Raw genomic sequence first — 17,873 nt, forward strand, 5'->3', positions numbered from 1 at the left:
CCATTGTAGCAGCAGTGCAGGAGGGAGACTTTCAGGGCCCCACAACTCACGCCGCCAGTTAATAATATCCCTGATGTATTAACTGACCAATAACATGGAGATCCCAGTGACAGCTGCCTTGCTGGTGGACGATTGGCATATACTTCTGTTGTGGCTGGGGCATAGCTAAGTGCAAACTGTGTGATCCATAGACAGGACCGGGTGGCTGCCCTCATCCACCAGCCCGTCCCTAATGCCAGTCAATACCCCCTTAGGAAATCTCTCATCAGATGTGAGAGCAGCAGCGATCGATCAGCCAGGAATAATGTGCACAGTGGGAGGCCTTAGGCAAGTGACAAACTGCCCCCCTCAGTCTTAGGCAAGTGACAAACTCCGCTCTGCTACATCTACAATGAGCAACTACAACAAATAAGACTGAGGAGGGGGGGGGGGGGCACAGTTTGTCACTTGCCTAAGACTGAGGAGGGGGCAGTTTGTCACTTGCCTAAGGGGGGGCCTCCCAGTCCTGTGCACATTAATCCTGGCTGATCGATCGCTGCTGGCCTGCTGCAGTCACATCTGACTGATGAGATTTCCTAAGGGGGTATTAACTGGTCTGGGCTTATCAGTGATCACGATCTCACCGGCGCTCTGGGTCAGCCACCAGGCGGTTCAGGGGACTCTACTCGCTCAGGGACAGACAGTCACTCACTGAACCGGACCAGGATCCCGGTCGGACTGTCCTGTTTATCACACCGTCGGCGCCACGCTCACCTCAGTAAGTCAATAAGTCAGTCAGTGTCTCGCACTGTCGCAGCATAGGAGAGGACTAGGACTGGAGTCACTCGCAAGTTCGCAGCACCGCGCGCTGCACACAGCTTCCTCTTCCAACCTCAACTGAAGCCGCTCCCCCTCCTCACTGCACAGTCAGGGCTCACCTCTCAGCCTCCGCTCCGCCCCCTGTGAATCTGATTTCAGTTATCAGCTGCGGGCTGCGTTCTCCTGGCTTGAGGGGGCCCCGTTGGCACCCCTGACTTAGGGGCCCGGTCGCAATTTAGACCGCTGCGACCCCTATAGCTACGCCAGTGGTTTGTATAAAGTACCGATTATTCATAAACTGCACATTTATATCGATTTCATTTGAATCATAGACTTTCTTACCTTTTAAATCCTCCAAGTCAGTAAGAAATCTGGAAATTTCCTTATCCAGTCTCTGATGACTGAGCTGAGCATTCTGTAGACATAAAGCAATGAATGCAAGAATTAGTGAATATTTTAAGTTCTTACAGATGTAGTAGGGTTAGCACGCTCTTAACTCATCGCGGTATCTTGAGACAAAAGCCATTGAAAAGCAGTTGAAGGTGTTTGCTTAGATTAGATAACATAACTCAGAAATCTCAGAAAACAGGAATGTTAACTCTACTCCATCCGTAAATTTCAATAAAAACTAAAGCTTTAATTTTTTTCATAAATTAATTGTACAAGTGAAACTTTGTAATACAGTGTATATTACAGAACATGCCTCTTTGCCCACTGATCAGGCTCCTCTCCTGCTTCACTAACTCAGTTCACTGCTCAAACCTGTCTTCAGTGTAACAAGTGCTGCTCACTGAAGGATCAGATAACATTTGTAGAAAGAGGAGAAGCACAGAAAGAAACACAGTTATGGTGCTGCTGACGAGTAAGAGATTTACTGTCTCATTTCCTGTATCCAGGAATCTCCTCCTTGCTCACAAAGTCAGATCGCCATAATCTTGCGATGCGCAAGCTCGCGCATGTGCAGTGCCGGCATAGTGTTCCTTCCCTGTGCTGGCATCAGCCTCAGGGAAAGAACTGCGCATGTGCAAGCTCACGCACCGTGAGATTACGGTGATCTGACTTTGTGAGCAAGGAGGAGATTCGTGGATACAGGCGGTGTTGGGCTCCTTCACAGGGGGGCTCCAGGACGGTTAGTAGAGCCCCTCGGGCTCCTTACCAGGCTGATTTACACACACACACACACACACACACACACACACACACACACACACATATATATATATATATATATAAAATTCATTTTTAACAGAAATAAAACCACTCAGAGATATAGGGACAGGTATATTGCGGACATGCTAGCGGCTATCTAGTTGTGCAGGTCCGCATCTCTATAGGGTAAAAGGAGGTGACAGAATCCCTTTCCTCCATCAATCTTTCACTCAGAACCCCAGAATAAGAAAATGAAAATAGTACCCTAGTAAAGGATGCTCAACCCAGAGATGCACCTTGATGGTAGGTGTACTCTGTACACGTACCTGAGCTTACCTGTCCTTACCAGCGAATTTACCAAAATGTGCCAAAAAAGTGAAAGGATCTGCAAATAGCTAAATGCACTGTATACTGTATATATAAGTATATACTGTGCTCTTTGTATAGTCAAAAATAGGAAAAAAATACAGTGGACTCCGACTACTGGAACCAACAGCAAGATCAGCTGAAATTTTGGTAAGACACATAGTTGTAGTCCATGGAGTCCACTCAATATATATATATATATATATATATATATATATATATATATATATATATATATATAAATAATATGCAGCTAATCTGTGTCCGCAAGATCAGGATAAATTTTTATTTAGGGTTTGTCTTGTCTGGCCAATAGTGAGAGACCCAAAGATTAAGTAATAACCATATTCCCTAAAAGGGTATGGACCGATTTGGCTTCATAAAATGTTAAAGTATATTTACCGGTCTCCATATGGCAGGATTTTTCCCTTTTGGTATACATACTGTATTATATACTACTCCATACAAATGTTTGCTTATTATTATTATTATTATTATTATTATAACTATTATTATTTCATGATTTTTCTGTTTGGCATATAGCAAAAGAAAAAGATAAATATATCTATTTATTAGGAAAAAGCAGCAAGTCACCACCAGTCCAGGCGGCAATTATCTTCTAGCACCTTGATCTACTTTTTCAAGGTGACACCTTTCTCTAGTTTCATTGCATTAATGTTTTAGCAAAAAGAGTAAATTTAGCTAACTGGAGAAAGGGTTTAGTTTGTTAGGCAATGACACACAGTTTGGAGGGCTTCAAACACAAGATGCATTTTATCCATCATACACAACAGAGACAGGCTACCCGTGACTCTATATCAGAGATGCATAAACATTTCTGGTCCTAGGGCCACACTGTCAGATTAAACTGAATCCAAGGGCTGCAATAAAGAGGATATTTTTATCTGAGCTACATGGCATATGAAATATATATCACAAATGGCTGATAGGTGCCTGCTCCACTTCCAGGACTCCTGTCCTATTCCCCTCTCCATTCCCAACAGAAAGAAGCCACGCATGAATACTGGTAGACATTCCTGCAGTCAGCATGACAATTGCACGCCACCTCAAACATTGCGACATCTGTAGCATTGTGCTGTGTGATGAAACTGCACATTTCAGAGTGGTCTTTTATTGTGGGCAGTCTAAGGCACACCTGTGCAATATTCATGCTGTCTAATCAGCACCTTGATATGCCACACCTGTGAGGTGGGATGGATTATCTCGGCAAAGGAGAAGTGCTCACTAACACAGATTTAGACAGATTTGTGAACAATATTTGAGAGTAATGGGTCTTTTGTGTATGTAGAAAATGTTTCAGATCTTTGAGTTCAGCTCATGCAAAATGGGAGCAAAACCGAAAGTGTTGCGTTTATATTTTTGGTCAGTGTAGCTCTCTCCATTGTGAATGTCTCAGGATTGCAGAGATTGCCACACGGACCACGTTTAGTACTCACTATTCCGCTTCCTCCCGACATGGAAAATACAAGTAGGCAGCCAATAGACACAGATATGAATGCTTCTGATTATATGGTTGGGGGCCACATATAGCCCCTGGGCAACAAGTAGTGCACCCTGCTCCATGTGGTGTGTAACTGCTGACAGATGTAGTTTCAAAACCAATGGATATATCAACCGCATCCTTGTAATGCGTTTTTTCTAAACACAATTTCTAGGACAGAGCAGATGGAGGATACAGGGTGCTCTGGATTATTAATGACACCACAGAGAGCACTCATCTTCAAGTGTTGCTTTAGCAGTGAGCAGTGTTACAGCAGTAGGACTGGAGGCCAACTGCTGGAACCCCCTACCTATCCCAAAAACAGGGGTTCATGAGTCCCCTGTGTGCAAGGACCGGTAGTGTGTGTACATGATCAATATTCCATTGACTTCTATGGGACTGCTGGAAAGAACAGAGTGCTGTACTCTGCAGTCCCATAGACAGTGAGAGAGTTGCTAAAAGACATGGCTTGCCTCATGTTCCAACATTAAACCAAATAGTGTGTTGTACAGTGTATAGCTCACAAACTTTGTCCAAGTTAGTCCCCATTAACACCAACGCTTTATAGTTCCTTTGTTGAGCAACGGAAATAACAGCAGTGCCGGATAGGACACATAACTGACACGTACAGAGCCGAACAGACTCCACTGACAACAATGGAATCCTGCTTTTTCACTGGAAAAAAAAAAAAAAAAAGTCCTGCATGTAGGACTTTTTCATCTAGCCTTTTTGAAGGAATCTAAGGGTACTTTCACACTAGCATCGCTGGATTCCGGCAGACAGTTCAGTCGCCGGCAATCTGTATGCAAACTGATACCATTTGTAGACGGATCCGTATCCGTCTCACAAATGTATTGCAATACTGGATCAGTCTCTCCAGTTGTCATATGGAAAAACAAATCCATTATTTATCTTTTTAAGATTTTTAAAGGTCTGTGCATGCGCAGATCGCAAAACCGGATCCATTTTTCCAGAACACTTAGGGCCGGATCATTAATGCATTTCAATGTATTCGACAAAAAAAAAAAAAAAAAAAAAAAAAAAAAAAAAAAGGAGATTTTTGTATAACTTACCAGCAAAATCTCTTTCTCGCTCTTCATTGGGGGACACAGGAACCGTGGGTATAGCTATGTCCTCTAGGAGGCGTTGACACTAGATAAAGATGTTAGCTCCTCCCCTGGCAGCCTGGAGAGAGAGCTTCAGTTTGTGTACAAGCAGTAGGAGAAGCAAGCCACTCAAACAAAAAACATGGAACACCAACCATGCCAAGGGACCCAACGGGGTTCAAGCCAGCAACCGCCACAACTGTGGTCGTACTACAATACTGGGTGGGTGCTGTGTCCCCCAATGAAGAGCGCAAAAGATTTTTCTGGTAAGTTTTCTCGCCCATATTCATTGCGGGACACAGGAACCGTGGGACGTCCAAAAGCAGTCCACAGGGAGGGAAAAACCACAGACCCATGGAAGCAAGCGTCCCTGCAGGCATCTAAGAAACTGCCGCCTCAAGACCATGTGGCCTAAGGCAGCGTCCGCCGATGCATAAGTATGCACGTGGCAAAAGTATGTGAATGTGTGTAAGAAGGACCAAGTAGTCGCCTTACACAACTGTGCAGCCGAAGCGAGATTCCTAGAGCACAAGATGCGCCCACTGCTCTGGTGGAGTGAGCCATGACACCAAAGGGCGGAACCCTGCCCCGGGCGCGGTATGCTTCAGCAATTGCAGACCGAATCCAACATGCGATTGCCACCTTGGAAGCCGCCAATCCCTTGCGAGGACCCTCTGGAATGACAAAAAAGGCAGTCCGTATGGCGGAAGGGACCGGAGGCTGCTAAATAGATCTTCAGAGCTCTGACAACGTCCAAATGGTGTAACTTATTTTTCTTAGGGTGTGAAGGAGATGGACACAGTGAGGGAAGGACAAATTCCTCGTTAATATAGAAGTCAGAGACCACCTTCGGAAGAAAAGAAGGGACAGGCCGGAGAACCACCTTGTCCTTATGAATAACCAGGAAGCAGAGGTCGCGCTACATTTTTTCTGGAAGAGTAAAAATACTCCTCTTACAATTTTTGAGGAGTATTTTCTGCCGATGAGGAGTACGAAAGTTACAGTAATTCAAATAGTTAATATGAAGGCCTACATAACATTAAGGGGTTGCTATTTATGCAGGGAAACTATTACTAGTGCTCTAGAACTGTCCTCCATGCATAAATAGCAAATTTAGACAATTTTTTATTTAGCTGAGGTCACTATTGCGCTGAGGGGGTCGGCACCACTGAGGTCACTGTTGATCTGAGGGGGTCGCACCACTGAGGTCACTGTTGCTCTGAGGGGGATGGTACCACTGAGGTCACTGTTGCTGTGAGGGGGTCGCACCACTGAGGTCACTGTTGCTCTGAGGGGGTCGCACCACTGAGGTCACTGTTGCTCTGAGGGGGATGGTACCACTGAGGTCAATGTTGCTGTGAGGGGGTCGGTACCACTGAGGTCACTGTTGCTCTGAGGGGGTCGGTACCACTGAGGTCACTGTTGCTGTGAGGGGGTCGCACCACTGAGGTCACTGTTGCTCTGAGGGGGATCGGTACCACTGAGGTCACTGTTGCTCTGAGGGGGTCGGTACCACTGAGGTCACTGTTGCTCTGAGGGGGTCGGTACCACTGAGGTCACTGTTGCTCTGAGGGGGTCGGTACCACTGAGGTCACTGTTGCTCTGAGGGGGTCGGTACCACTGAGGTCAATGTTGCTGTGAGGGGGTCGGTACCACTGAGGTCACTGTTGCTCTGAGGGGGTCGGTACCACTGAGGTCACTGTTGCTGTGAGGGGGTCGCACCACTGAGGTCACTGTTGCTCTGAGGGGGTCGGTACCACTGAGGTCACTGTTGCTCTGAGGGGGTCGCACCACTGAGGTCACTGTTGCTCTGAGGGGGATGGTACCACTGAGGTCACTGTTGCTCTGAGGGGGTCGCACCACTGAGGTCACTGTTGCTCTGAGGGGGTCGGTACCACTGAGGTCACTGTTGCTCTGAGGGGGTCGCACCACTGAGGTCACTGTTGCTCTGAGGGGGATGGTACCACTGAGGTCACTGTTGCTCTGAGGGGGATGGTACCACTGAGGTCACTGTTGCTCTGAGGGGGTCGGTACCACTGAGGTCACTGTCGCTCTGAGGGGGTCGCACCACTGAGGTCACTGTTGCTCTGAGGGGGATGGTACCACTGAGGTCACTGTTGCAGGGATTTTATGAGGTTTAAAGGGTTTATCCTAAGATCGATATTTATCGCCTGTCGTTAAAGAGGACCGCTCACCTCTCTGGATTTGTTTGTTTTGGAAACTACTTGCACCACCCATGTAATAACAATTCTGGAGCATCTATTCTTATGACTTTATGTTGAACCATTCCTCTTATTTCTGCTATTAGTTATGAATGACTTGCTAGCAGTTTGCAGTGAAGGTCCAGATGGGGGTGTCACTGCACAGCCTGATATTATTCAATCAGTGCTGTCAACTGGTAAACCCCCACTGGACCTTTATTGCAGACTACTAGCAATTTGATTATAAGTTCTAGTAGGAATAATAGAGGAATGGTACAATATAGAGTCACAAGAATTGATTCCTCAATTGTTATTGCATGGGAAATGCAAGACGTTACTAAAACAAACATTTCCCCTTCAGGTACATGATCGCTGGGGGCCCCCACCTTGGTTACCATGTTCTAGTGTTCTCTGGGTCAAGTATGGATAGGTAAATAGTGTTGATCTTGGGACAATCCCTTAGATTTTTGCTGCTGTTTCTGTGCCGCTGGTCCACTGGGGTTTGCCATCCATCACTTGGCCATTGCTGCCCACCAAAGTTATGTCCTTGTAGATGAGGTTTTAGGTGGGTATGTCGTGCCACCGGGGCTGTTGGGAGACTCTGAAGAGACCTGAGGCACTGGCAGAGCAGGACACAGGCACAACAATGGATGGTGGTGCATGCTGGTGACAAGGGCACAAGCGAAAGACCTAGGCACATACCTCTGGTGCCAGGTGTTCGCACCGCCAGTGTCACATGTTGTGGATCTGGATGATGTCATCACACAGTGATAACCACCAGGCTCGCCTGTAGATCAAGGGTGCAGCAAACTTCGGCACGCCAGCTGCTGTGAAACTACAACACCCAGCATGCACACTTGCTCAGCTGTTCTTGTAACTCCTAAAGAAGTGAAAGGAGGATACTGGGAGTTGTAGTTTCAGAACAGCTGGAGTGCCGGAGGTTGCTGATCCCTGATCTAGAGGCTGTCATTTTGTGTTGTGCTTGATCTTGCTATAAAGGGGAGTTCGTCTTCCATGACCAAGTTGCTGTATCTTATGCCACCAGATAATGCCACAAAATTGCCCTGTGGTTATTGGATTATACAGTCATGCAGCGAAGACTTCATGCACTTGGCAGAGGGACCGTGTCCTGGAGGCTGTAAATGGCCACATGCAGTCCTTGTAGCACCACGTGCCGCCATGCGGCGCCGCATTACCGAAGAAATCCTTATAGCAAACAATATCTCTAGTTCAGTGTCTGATGGAACATGCTGCAATGAATTTCCCTTGATAGATTCATAGGAAAGCTGACAGGTCTGTCCGTTATGGAGGATGTATGGAGCCGTGACGCGTCCTTGTGCACGAAGCCTCGCTGACTTCTATAAGCAGGAGTCTGACGCGCTCAGCCACTTTTCCTCACTGCTGAGCGCGGTAGTGAAGACGGTCCCCTAGACCTTCTATTGAGGCCATCTTCACTACCGCACTCAGCAGGGAGGAGAGACCGCGCTCGGCTGAGCGCTTCAGACTCATCATTATAGAGAAAAACAAGGCGCTCAGATCCGGGACCCCCACTCTATTTCACAGCAAGGCCACTTACCCTGCCAGTGAGGATCGCGCGCCTCCTTCCTCCCTTCAGAGCGGTGTGACATAAGCTCCGGCAGCCGGCTCACACTGACCAATCACAAAGCTCCTCACTGTAAGGAGCCTCGTTATTGGTTGTTTCAGAACTTTCAGGCAGCAACATCGCTGCGCTGCCTGCGCCGTTCACAGCATTCACTGCACTTATGAATGGCAGGGGAGTAAAATGGCCTGAACAGGCGTCTATGACGCTTGTACAGGCGTTATTGCGACCTCTGCCAGGAAGGGTTCACTGCAAGAGAGCGCCGCCGACTTCGGACACCCGTCTGATTGAAATGATAGCAACCAGAAAAAAATTCCTTCCAGGACAGGAGTCTGAGTGAAATCTCCCGCAAGGGCTCAAGGGGGAGGCCTGGAGCGCTAAGAGGACTAAATTCAGATCCCAAGGCAGTAAAGAAGGACAGTATGGAGGAACCGTATGTGCCGTTCCCTGAAGAAACATCCTTACAGGTCCCAGGGGGGCCGGGAATGGCATTGGAAAAGGATAGAAGCGCCGACACCTGACCCTGCAACGAACTAAGGGCTAGACCAGGTCCAAACCTGATTGAAGAAAGGACAGGACGGGAGGGAGAAAAAAAAAAAAAAGCGTGGGGATGTTTCGGCTTTTACAGAAACCCTGGAAGAACCTTCAGGTCCTGTAATAGATCTTGGACGATGCAGGTTTCCTGGCCTGAATCATAGTGCGGATGACATCCGCTGAAAAACCTCTTTGCGTTAGAATGGAGGTTTCAAAGGTCACGCCGTCAACAATGAGACCTTAAATGCTGATGGAAGGAGAACCCCTGCCAAGGGGAGATCAGGGCGTCCACGCCGCAAGCTTCCGGATCCCTGCTCGGGAGAGGAAGGTGGGAAGTTTCCAATTGAGCCTTGAGGCCATCAAGTTCACGTTGAGGCGACCCCAATTCAGCCAGATCGCCTCGAACACCTCCAGGTGCAAGGATCACTCGCCCGGAACTATTGTTGTCCTGCTGAGGAAGTCCGCAGTCCCGGGGTGTAGATTGCTGAAATTTCCGATACACGGGTCTCCGCCCACCGTAAGATCTGGGCAGATTCTTGCATCACCGCGTTCCTCCTTGGTGGTTGATGTCCAGAGTATGTAATGGCTATGCCAGGATCCTCGTACCGTAGGAGCCGGTATGCCCCGCCACGCAAAACTGAGGGGGGAGGCTAGGGGACATCCATATGAAGCTAATCTTGAACACTCCACCTGGTAAGGGCGTTGATCAGGAACAACCTTCAAGCCAGCATCAGGGTAGAACCCATACTTGAAGAGGGCTGCCCCACTGCAGCGACCGCGACGCTAGGACTAGCGTAATATCTGCACCTGCAGAGGAGAACACGCTGCTGTAGCTAAACCAGCATAACTTCCACATCAGGAATGGTGGACAGAGAATCTATAGTCAGTGCAACACTAGACTCCTGGAATGTAATCACAATATTATGTGCCATGGTGTATGCACTACATATTATTGAGGACACATACTGGAACAGCGGATGACCATGGAGATGGGGTACACTAGGACACATAAGGCTACTTTCACACCTGCGTTAGGTGCGGATCCGTCTGGTATCTGCACAGACGGATCCGCACCTATAAATGCAAACGCTGGTATCCGTTCAGTTGGATCTGTCTGCATAACTAAGTAAAAAAATAAATCTAAGTATAAGTCAAACGGATCCATCCTGACTTACCGTCAATGGGGGACGGAGCTGTTTGCAATTGCACCATATTTGTGTCAATGTAAACGGATCCGTCCCCATTGACTTACATTGTAAGTCAGGACAGATCAGTTTGGCTCCGCACCGCCAGACGGACACCAAAACGCTGCAAGCAGAGCGGAATGGAGGCGGAACGGAGCCAAACTGATGCATTCTGAACGGATCCGCATCCATTCAGAATGCATTGGGGCTAAACTGATCCGTTTGGGGCCGCTTGTGAGAGCCTTGAAACGGATCTCACAGGCGGACCCAGAAATGGCAGTGTGAAAGTAACCTAAGTGTTGCTGGGTAACCCCCTGAGAGGAGAGAGGTCGTCATATTCATGCCTCAACCAGCACCGAAGAAAAAGATACAACGTGGAAACAGCCACAGTATCCACTGGCAGCACCCATATACCACTAGATGAAGAGTATGGATACTCGCTACGCCCCACTTGTAGAAGAAGTAAGGCATCTAGAGCCGTGGCGTAGTTGAAGTGCAGCATCCAAGATGTGTACTCATTCCCCACGTTAAAGGATCACTAGTAGAAGGGGGCAATGTGACCAGAAGCATAAAGATGGCCATGCGACAGATGAAAGGCACCCAGTGGTAGGGCAATACTCCGCTGAAGAAAGGGGTAGCCCGACAGTCAGAACAGAGTCCAATGGTAGTGTAATTATCCCACCAATGGAAGGGGGTAATGCTTAGGGTAAGCACTGCACCCAGTGGTAGTGCAGTAATCCACTAAGAAGGATGGTAATGCATTAATGTCTACAACAGGAACTGAGTCCAATGGTAGAGAGAATACGCAGCGTACGGAAGGGGTAGGGCAAATGGAGAGTCCTATACCCGGTGGGAGTGCCATTACTCCACCTACACAAGGTGGTAATGCATACGGTAAACACTAAAACCGTAGATAATGCCATAACGCCACCTATGGAAGAGGCTAATGCATACAGTAAGTACTGTCCCCAGTGGAAAGGAATTTCGCTCGAGGGAAGTAATGTCAAAGGGAAGTACTGCATCCAGTAGTAGTGCAAATACTCCACCTAAGGAAGGGGGGAATGCATATGATAAGTACTGTTGTCTACCTTGGAGGATCACACCAGACTAGACCGAACCACTGATCCCCTCTCAGACCAAAACCCTCCCTCGAGGGAGGGTGCATCTGAGCGTGACCCTAGGGAGGAAGGGTGGGGGTGCGGAGGTGAGCAAGGAGGAAGTATCCTGCTCTGGCCCACTATGTGCAATTCTGCCTTTCAAGAACTCGCCCATGGCAGTTGGAGACTGCGGTGGTGGAATTTATCAACCAAACTACTTGGGGGTGGAATGGGAACTTCTAGAGGTCCATTGGATTGCGCAGGCGGTGCTTATGAAACAAACGACTCAGCAGGAGGGCGATTGGGAAGATCCGGAGATCCACCATTGGATTGCGCAGGCAGTGTTTTATCAACCAAACCGACCCCGGAGGGTGATTGGGAAGTCTGGGTGTCCACCATTGGATTGCGCAGGCAACCAAACGGCCCCAGAGGGTGAATTGAAAGGTCCAGAGATCTACCATTGGATTGAGCAGGCAGTGCTTTATCAACCAAACCGACCCCAGAGGGTGAATGGAAAGGTCCAGATGTCCACCATTGGATTTCGACCAAACGACCCAGGAGGGTGGATTTGGAAAACTGAAGAGTCCTCCTTTGACTGTGATAGGACAGGGGCCCAGTCTGACACAGACAGGGTGATCCTGCAGTGATGAGGAATGAGGGGGGGGGACCCAAATGGACTTTTGTTAGTTTTTTTTCTTTCTTTTAATAAAAAACTGGGATGCCCACCTCAATTGCGCAAGAGGCAGAGGAGAAATTCCTCAACATTAAAGCCCCGCAGATAGAAACCCATATAATCCTTTGCCAGGCTCAAAAGATGGCTGACCAGGAAGGGTTAACTGCCTGAGGACCGAGGGCGGGGCTCTGGGAGCCACTGGGGGCGGGGAAGGCAAGGCGGGAAGAATTTGTGCCAGACCACCCCCCTCCCCGGGGATGAAGTGTGGGCTAGTAGGCCGCAAGCCGGGGCCTAAAGTTATGGGACACGGCCGACTGCACGGCCGGAGCACCGAGAGTTGCGGGGACAACGCTACATAACCACGGCCGGCCAAAAGGGCAGCACGTTCACCAGACACCAGCGCATCACTAAGTGAATTTACGCCAGACCGCAGAGAAATGCGCCCGCTTGCGCACACATGCTGGGGAGAATGTCGCGCAGCCCGGAGTGAAGGCAGGGCCTAATTTTTCAGTGACCATTGGGGTCACTGGGGGACACAGACCATGGGTATAGCTTAGGCTACCACTAGGAGGAGACACTATGCAAATAAGAAAAAACAGCTCCTCCTCCACTGGCTATACCCCCATTCTCCAACAGGAGGACCTCAGTGCGTGCAAAAGCAGTAGGAGAAGGAGACCAAAACCAAATATTAATAAAGAAAACAGAACCAAGGAACACAGCCGTCAGGCCGTTAACCATAAGGTCCCAATAGATAGAACCAACCCCTCCTGTAACAGCTCCCACCCATTCTTGTCTGTGTCCCCCAATGGAAAAGACGAGAAAAAGATTTTACAGGTGAGTTTCACCAAAAAATCTCCTTTTCTCGCCCATTCCATTGGGGGACACAGACCATGGGACGTCCTAGAGCAGTCCATGGGGTGCGAGACCAACACCTCCAGAGGGAAACGTCCAACGGTTAAACAGGAACCACAGCCTACAATACCTTGCGCCCTAGGGCAGCATCAGCCGACGCCAGAGAGTGCAGCTGGTAGAACTTGGTAAAGGTATGTAAGGACGACCAGGTGGCCGTCTTGCAAAGTTGTGATGTAGAGGCTCGATTGCGCTTAGCCCAGGAGGCCCCCACCGCCCTGGTGGAGTGGGCGGTAACACCCGTTGGGGGAACCCTACCCGTGACAGATAGGCCATGGCAATAGTCGACCGAATCCACCGAGCCACAGTGACCTTGGAGGCCGCCAGATCCTTATGAGGCCCCTCAGGAATCACAAAAAGGGAGTCCGAGCGGCGAAATGGGGCAGTAACTGACAGGTACACCCGCAAAGCATGGACAACATCCAGAGAATGGAGAGCGCGCTCCTTGGGGTTCGCCGGAGCGGGGCAAAAAGAGGGCAGAATTATGTCCTCATTAAGGTGGAAGGCGGAGACCACCTTGGGCAAAAAAGAAGCGACTGGGCGCAGCACCACCTTATCCTTGTGGAAGACCAAAAAGGGTTCCTTGGAGGAAAGGGCGGCCAGCTCCAATACCCTCCTGATAGAGGTGATGGCCACCAAAAAGACCACCTTCCAGGTGAGAAGACTCAGGGAAATGTCCCTCAGGGGCTCAAAAGGAGCCGTCTGGAGAGAAGACAGAACCAGGTTCAGGTCCCAGGGGGGCAGGGGAGGGACATACGGAGGGACCGAATGCGCCACCCCCTGTAGGAAGGTCCTCACTGGACCAAGCAGAGCTAGAGACCGCTGAAAGAAAATGGCCAGAGCAGAGACCTGACCCTTCAGAGAGCTCATGGACAGTCCCATCTCCAGACCCGACTGGACCACCGGAACAGAGAAGCGAAGGGGAAAAACACCTAACTTCTTGCAAAAGGCAAGAAAGGCCTTCCAGGTACGATAGTATATCCGGGAGGAAGCTGGTTTCCTGGCTCTTATCATGGTCCTCACGACAGAGTCTGAGAAGCCCCTCTTCTTCAAGATTGAGGTCTCAACAGCCACGCCGTTAAAGGAAGCGGCTGTAAATTCTGATGGAAGAGCGTCTGCCAGCATCCGAGTGACCTCCGAGAACCAGGCGAGGCCAATCGGGGCCGATGAGTATGGTCGGGATCCCTTCCGCCGCGACCCTGCGAAGAACCTTTGGGAGTAGAGGCAGTGGTGGGAAGACATAGAGAAGCGCGAAGTCTTGCCACGGAGACACCAGAGCGTCCACCCCGTACGCCTCCGGATCCCGAGCTCGGGCCAGAAATGTGGGAACCTTGTTGTTGAGCCTGGACGCCATCAGGTCCATGTCCGGGCGGCCCCAACGGCGACAGACGTCCTCGAATACGTCCGGATGCAGAGACCACTCTCCCGAATCCACCCTGTTGCGGCTGAGAAAGTCTGCCATCCATTTTTCGACCCCTGGGATGTACACTGCAGACAATATTGGAACATGAGTTTCCGCCCACTGGAGGATCCTTTTCACCTCTTGCATCACCGTCCGGCTGCAGGTTCCACCCTGATGATTGATGTAGGCCACAGCTGTGGCATTGTCCGACTGGACCCTTACCGGGAGACCCGCTAGGAGGGGGGTCCAATGAGACAGAGAGGAAAATTCCTCTGAGCTCCAGTATGTTGATCGGAAGGCGGGCTTGCACCTCTGACCACACCCCCTGAACCATCCGAGCCCGGAGAACGCCACCCCAACCCAGGAGACTGGCATCGGTGGTGACGACTGTCCAGGAGATTGGGAGGAAAGATCTCCCTGAAGCCAGATTCTGAGGGGACAGCCACCACAGGAGTTCCCTGCATACCCAAGGAGGTAGGCGGATCTGAGAGTCCAGACCCCTCGATGTCCTGTCCCAGAAGGACAGGATCGCCTGTTGCAGATGCCGAGTGTGAAACTGAGCAAAGGGGACAGCCTCGAAGGAGGCCACCATAAGCCCCAGAACCTGCATGCACTCCCTGATGGAGATACACAGGGAATGCACAAGGCGAGACACCGACTCCCATATCCGTGAGAACTTGCAATCCGGAAGGAATACCCCGGCGGCAGTGGTGTCCAGAATCATCCCCAGGAAGGTCATCCTCTGGGAAGGTTGGAGAGAGGACTTCGGGAAGTTGATCAGCCAGCCGAACTGTTGCAGAGTCTGAACAGTGATCCCGACGCTGCCTTCGGCCTGGGGACGAGAGGGAGCCTTTATTAGTATGTCGTCCAGGTAGGGCAACAGAGATATGCCCCTGGTGCGAAGAAGCGCCATGAGCGGCGCCAAGATCTTTGTGAATACCCGTGGGGCTGTCACCAGCCCAAAGGGAAGGGCAACGAACTGATAATGACGGCCGCCAATGACGAAGCGCAGGAATCTGTGGTGAGATTCTGCGATAGGGACATGCAGATAGGCGTCCCGGATGTCCACTGACGCAAGGAACTCCCCTGGAAGAAGAGAAGCAATAACTGAGCAGAGGGATTCCATCCGGAACCTCCGCACCCACAGGGACTTGTTTAAGAGCTTCAGGTCTAGGACCGGACGCACTGATCCCTCCTTCTTTGGCACTACAAAGAGATTTGAGTAGAACCCTGTGCCCTGTTCCTACAGAGGAGGAAGAGACCGCTTGTAAAAGGGCCGAGGTTCGGGCCGGATCCCCCGGAACCAGAGAAGGGAAGAAACGTTCCAGAGGCCTGGAAGCAAATTCTATCTTGTTACCGGAAGTTACAATTTCCAGGGCCCAGGCGTCTTGAACGTGAGCTCTCCAGACCTGCTGAAAAAAAGAAAGCAGATGGCCCCCCACCGCAGGCGGTGGAGCTGCCCCTTCGGGCAGAGGCCTGCTTGGGAGCCGCGGGGCGGGCAGAACTCGCTGGAATTGTGCCCGCGGGCGCCAGGAAGGTTGAGGCTTAAAGGAAGGCTTCTTGTGGGAGTCCTGAGAGCCGCCGGAGGAGGGGGCTATCGCAGACCTGGAGGAGGAGCGCCGAAAGAACTGGATTCTAGAGCCAAAGGGGCTAGCTCTGAAGGCGCGCTTGGATCTAGAATGGGGCAGGTGTGTGCTCTTGCCCCCCGTAGCGTCAGAGATAATCTCATCCAGCTTGGCACCGAAGAGCCTGGAGCCCGCAAAGGGAAGGTTAGTGAGGAGGCGCTTTGAGGAAGCGTCGGCGTCCCAGACCTTCAACCAGACCTCCCTGCGCTGAGTGACCGAGAGAGCCGAAACTCGCGCAAAAAGAGTGCTGACGTCCAATGAGGCCTCACAGAGGAATGTTGTCGCTTGGGACATCTGGAGGACGAAGTTCAGGGTGTCCGCAGAGGCATCCTGCTCCGCGAGGTCCTGATAATGGTGCTGCAACCACACCAAAAGCGCCCTGGCTACCCAGGCCGAGGCGAACGCGGGCCGCAGACCTGTGCCCGCCAGAGTAAAGATGGCCTTGGAAAGGGAGTCCAAACGCCTGTCAACGGAGTCCTGTAGGGAGGACCAGGACCAGGACTGGTATTGCCGTATTCTTAGCCAATCTGGCCACCAGTGGGTCGACCTTAGGAGAAGAAGACCACTGCTGCACATTATCTGCCGGGAAAAGATACAGAGTATCCATGCGCCTTGTGGCCGAAAAACAGTGATTAGGGCCCTCCCAAGCCTTTGAAAGGACCTTGGCGAACTCGCCATGAATGGGGAATGTGACTGCCTCTGGTGCGCCACCCCTTCTGGAGTGGAAAAGGGGGAATTCCTGGCTACTAGCAGAAGGAGGTTCCCCCTTGATGTTAACGGTATCACGGACCACCGTGCCCAAGTCTGCCACACCATGGTGGAGAGCTAGGCGAGGGTTCCGTGTCCTCGTTCGCGCCGGACCTTTCCCCTTCAGACCTGTAGTCCCTGCGAGGAGGAGAGGCCGAGTCATCCGAGGAATGATGCTGCTGCGTATGCTGCCTCTTAACGGTCGAGCGTCCTCTGTGGGGGGCACTGGGAGGTGGAGCGGTGCTAACCACAGGCATCGCAGGTGGAGGATCCGAGGCCGCCATGCGTTCCATAAAGGCCATGGCCGCGCGCGAGACTTGGGCCAAGTCCGCGGCCACCCTAGCTATGGCAGAGGCCCAGGAGGGCTCCGCTGGCTCCAAAGGGGCGGAGAAGGGACTGGGCTGGTTTGGTGGAGGGGGAGGAGGAGGTGAATGATCGAGTCCCGAGGCAAGGCAAGAGTCATAGGAGCCTGTAACCGATAGTGGCAAATAGCAAACCATACAGGATCCCAGTGGGACCTGAGGAGTTGCTTTAGATTTTTGGGGGGCCCCAGGTCTTGGCATGACGGCAGGAATCCCGGAGTCAGGGTCTCCTACAGCTGTGCAGAACACTATGGCTGGAGGGGGTATACCTGCCAGAGGAGGAGCTAACAGCTTTATCTAGTGTCAACGCCTCCTAGAGGACATAGCTATACCCACGGTTACTGTGTCCCCCAATGAATATGGGCGAGAAATACTGCAGCATGCTGTGGTATTTTCTCCGTCCAAAAGCCGTACAGTGACTTAACTGAAGACATCCTGATGCATACTGAACGGATTGCTCTACATTCAGAATGCATTAGGATAAAACTGATCAGTTTTTTTCCGGTATTGAGCCCCTAGGATGGAACTCAATACCGGAAAAGAAAAAGCTAGTGTGAAAGTACTTTAAGAGACAGCCGTGACTGCAAGCGGTTAATTTTCTTAACTCATCAGTACAGCT

General features: G+C 50.7%; 1 protein-coding gene across 4 annotated transcripts in view; it reads right to left on the reverse strand.

Annotated features, from left to right (window-relative positions):
- OSBPL1A (oxysterol binding protein like 1A) overlaps positions 1-17,873 on the reverse strand; it is a 170,670-nt gene that overhangs the window by 84,648 nt on the left and 68,149 nt on the right. For all 4 annotated transcript variants that reach the window (XM_044293459.1, XM_044293456.1, XM_044293460.1 and 1 more), the window contains exon 14: positions 1,141-1,213. In XM_044293459.1, the coding sequence (XP_044149394.1) occupies positions 1,141-1,213 (73 nt within the window). The remainder of the gene's footprint in view (positions 1-1,140; positions 1,214-17,873) is intronic.

Source organism: Bufo gargarizans, chromosome 5, assembly GCF_014858855.1.
Source record: "Bufo gargarizans isolate SCDJY-AF-19 chromosome 5, ASM1485885v1, whole genome shotgun sequence".
NCBI classification, from domain to species: Eukaryota; Metazoa; Chordata; class Amphibia; order Anura; family Bufonidae; genus Bufo; species Bufo gargarizans.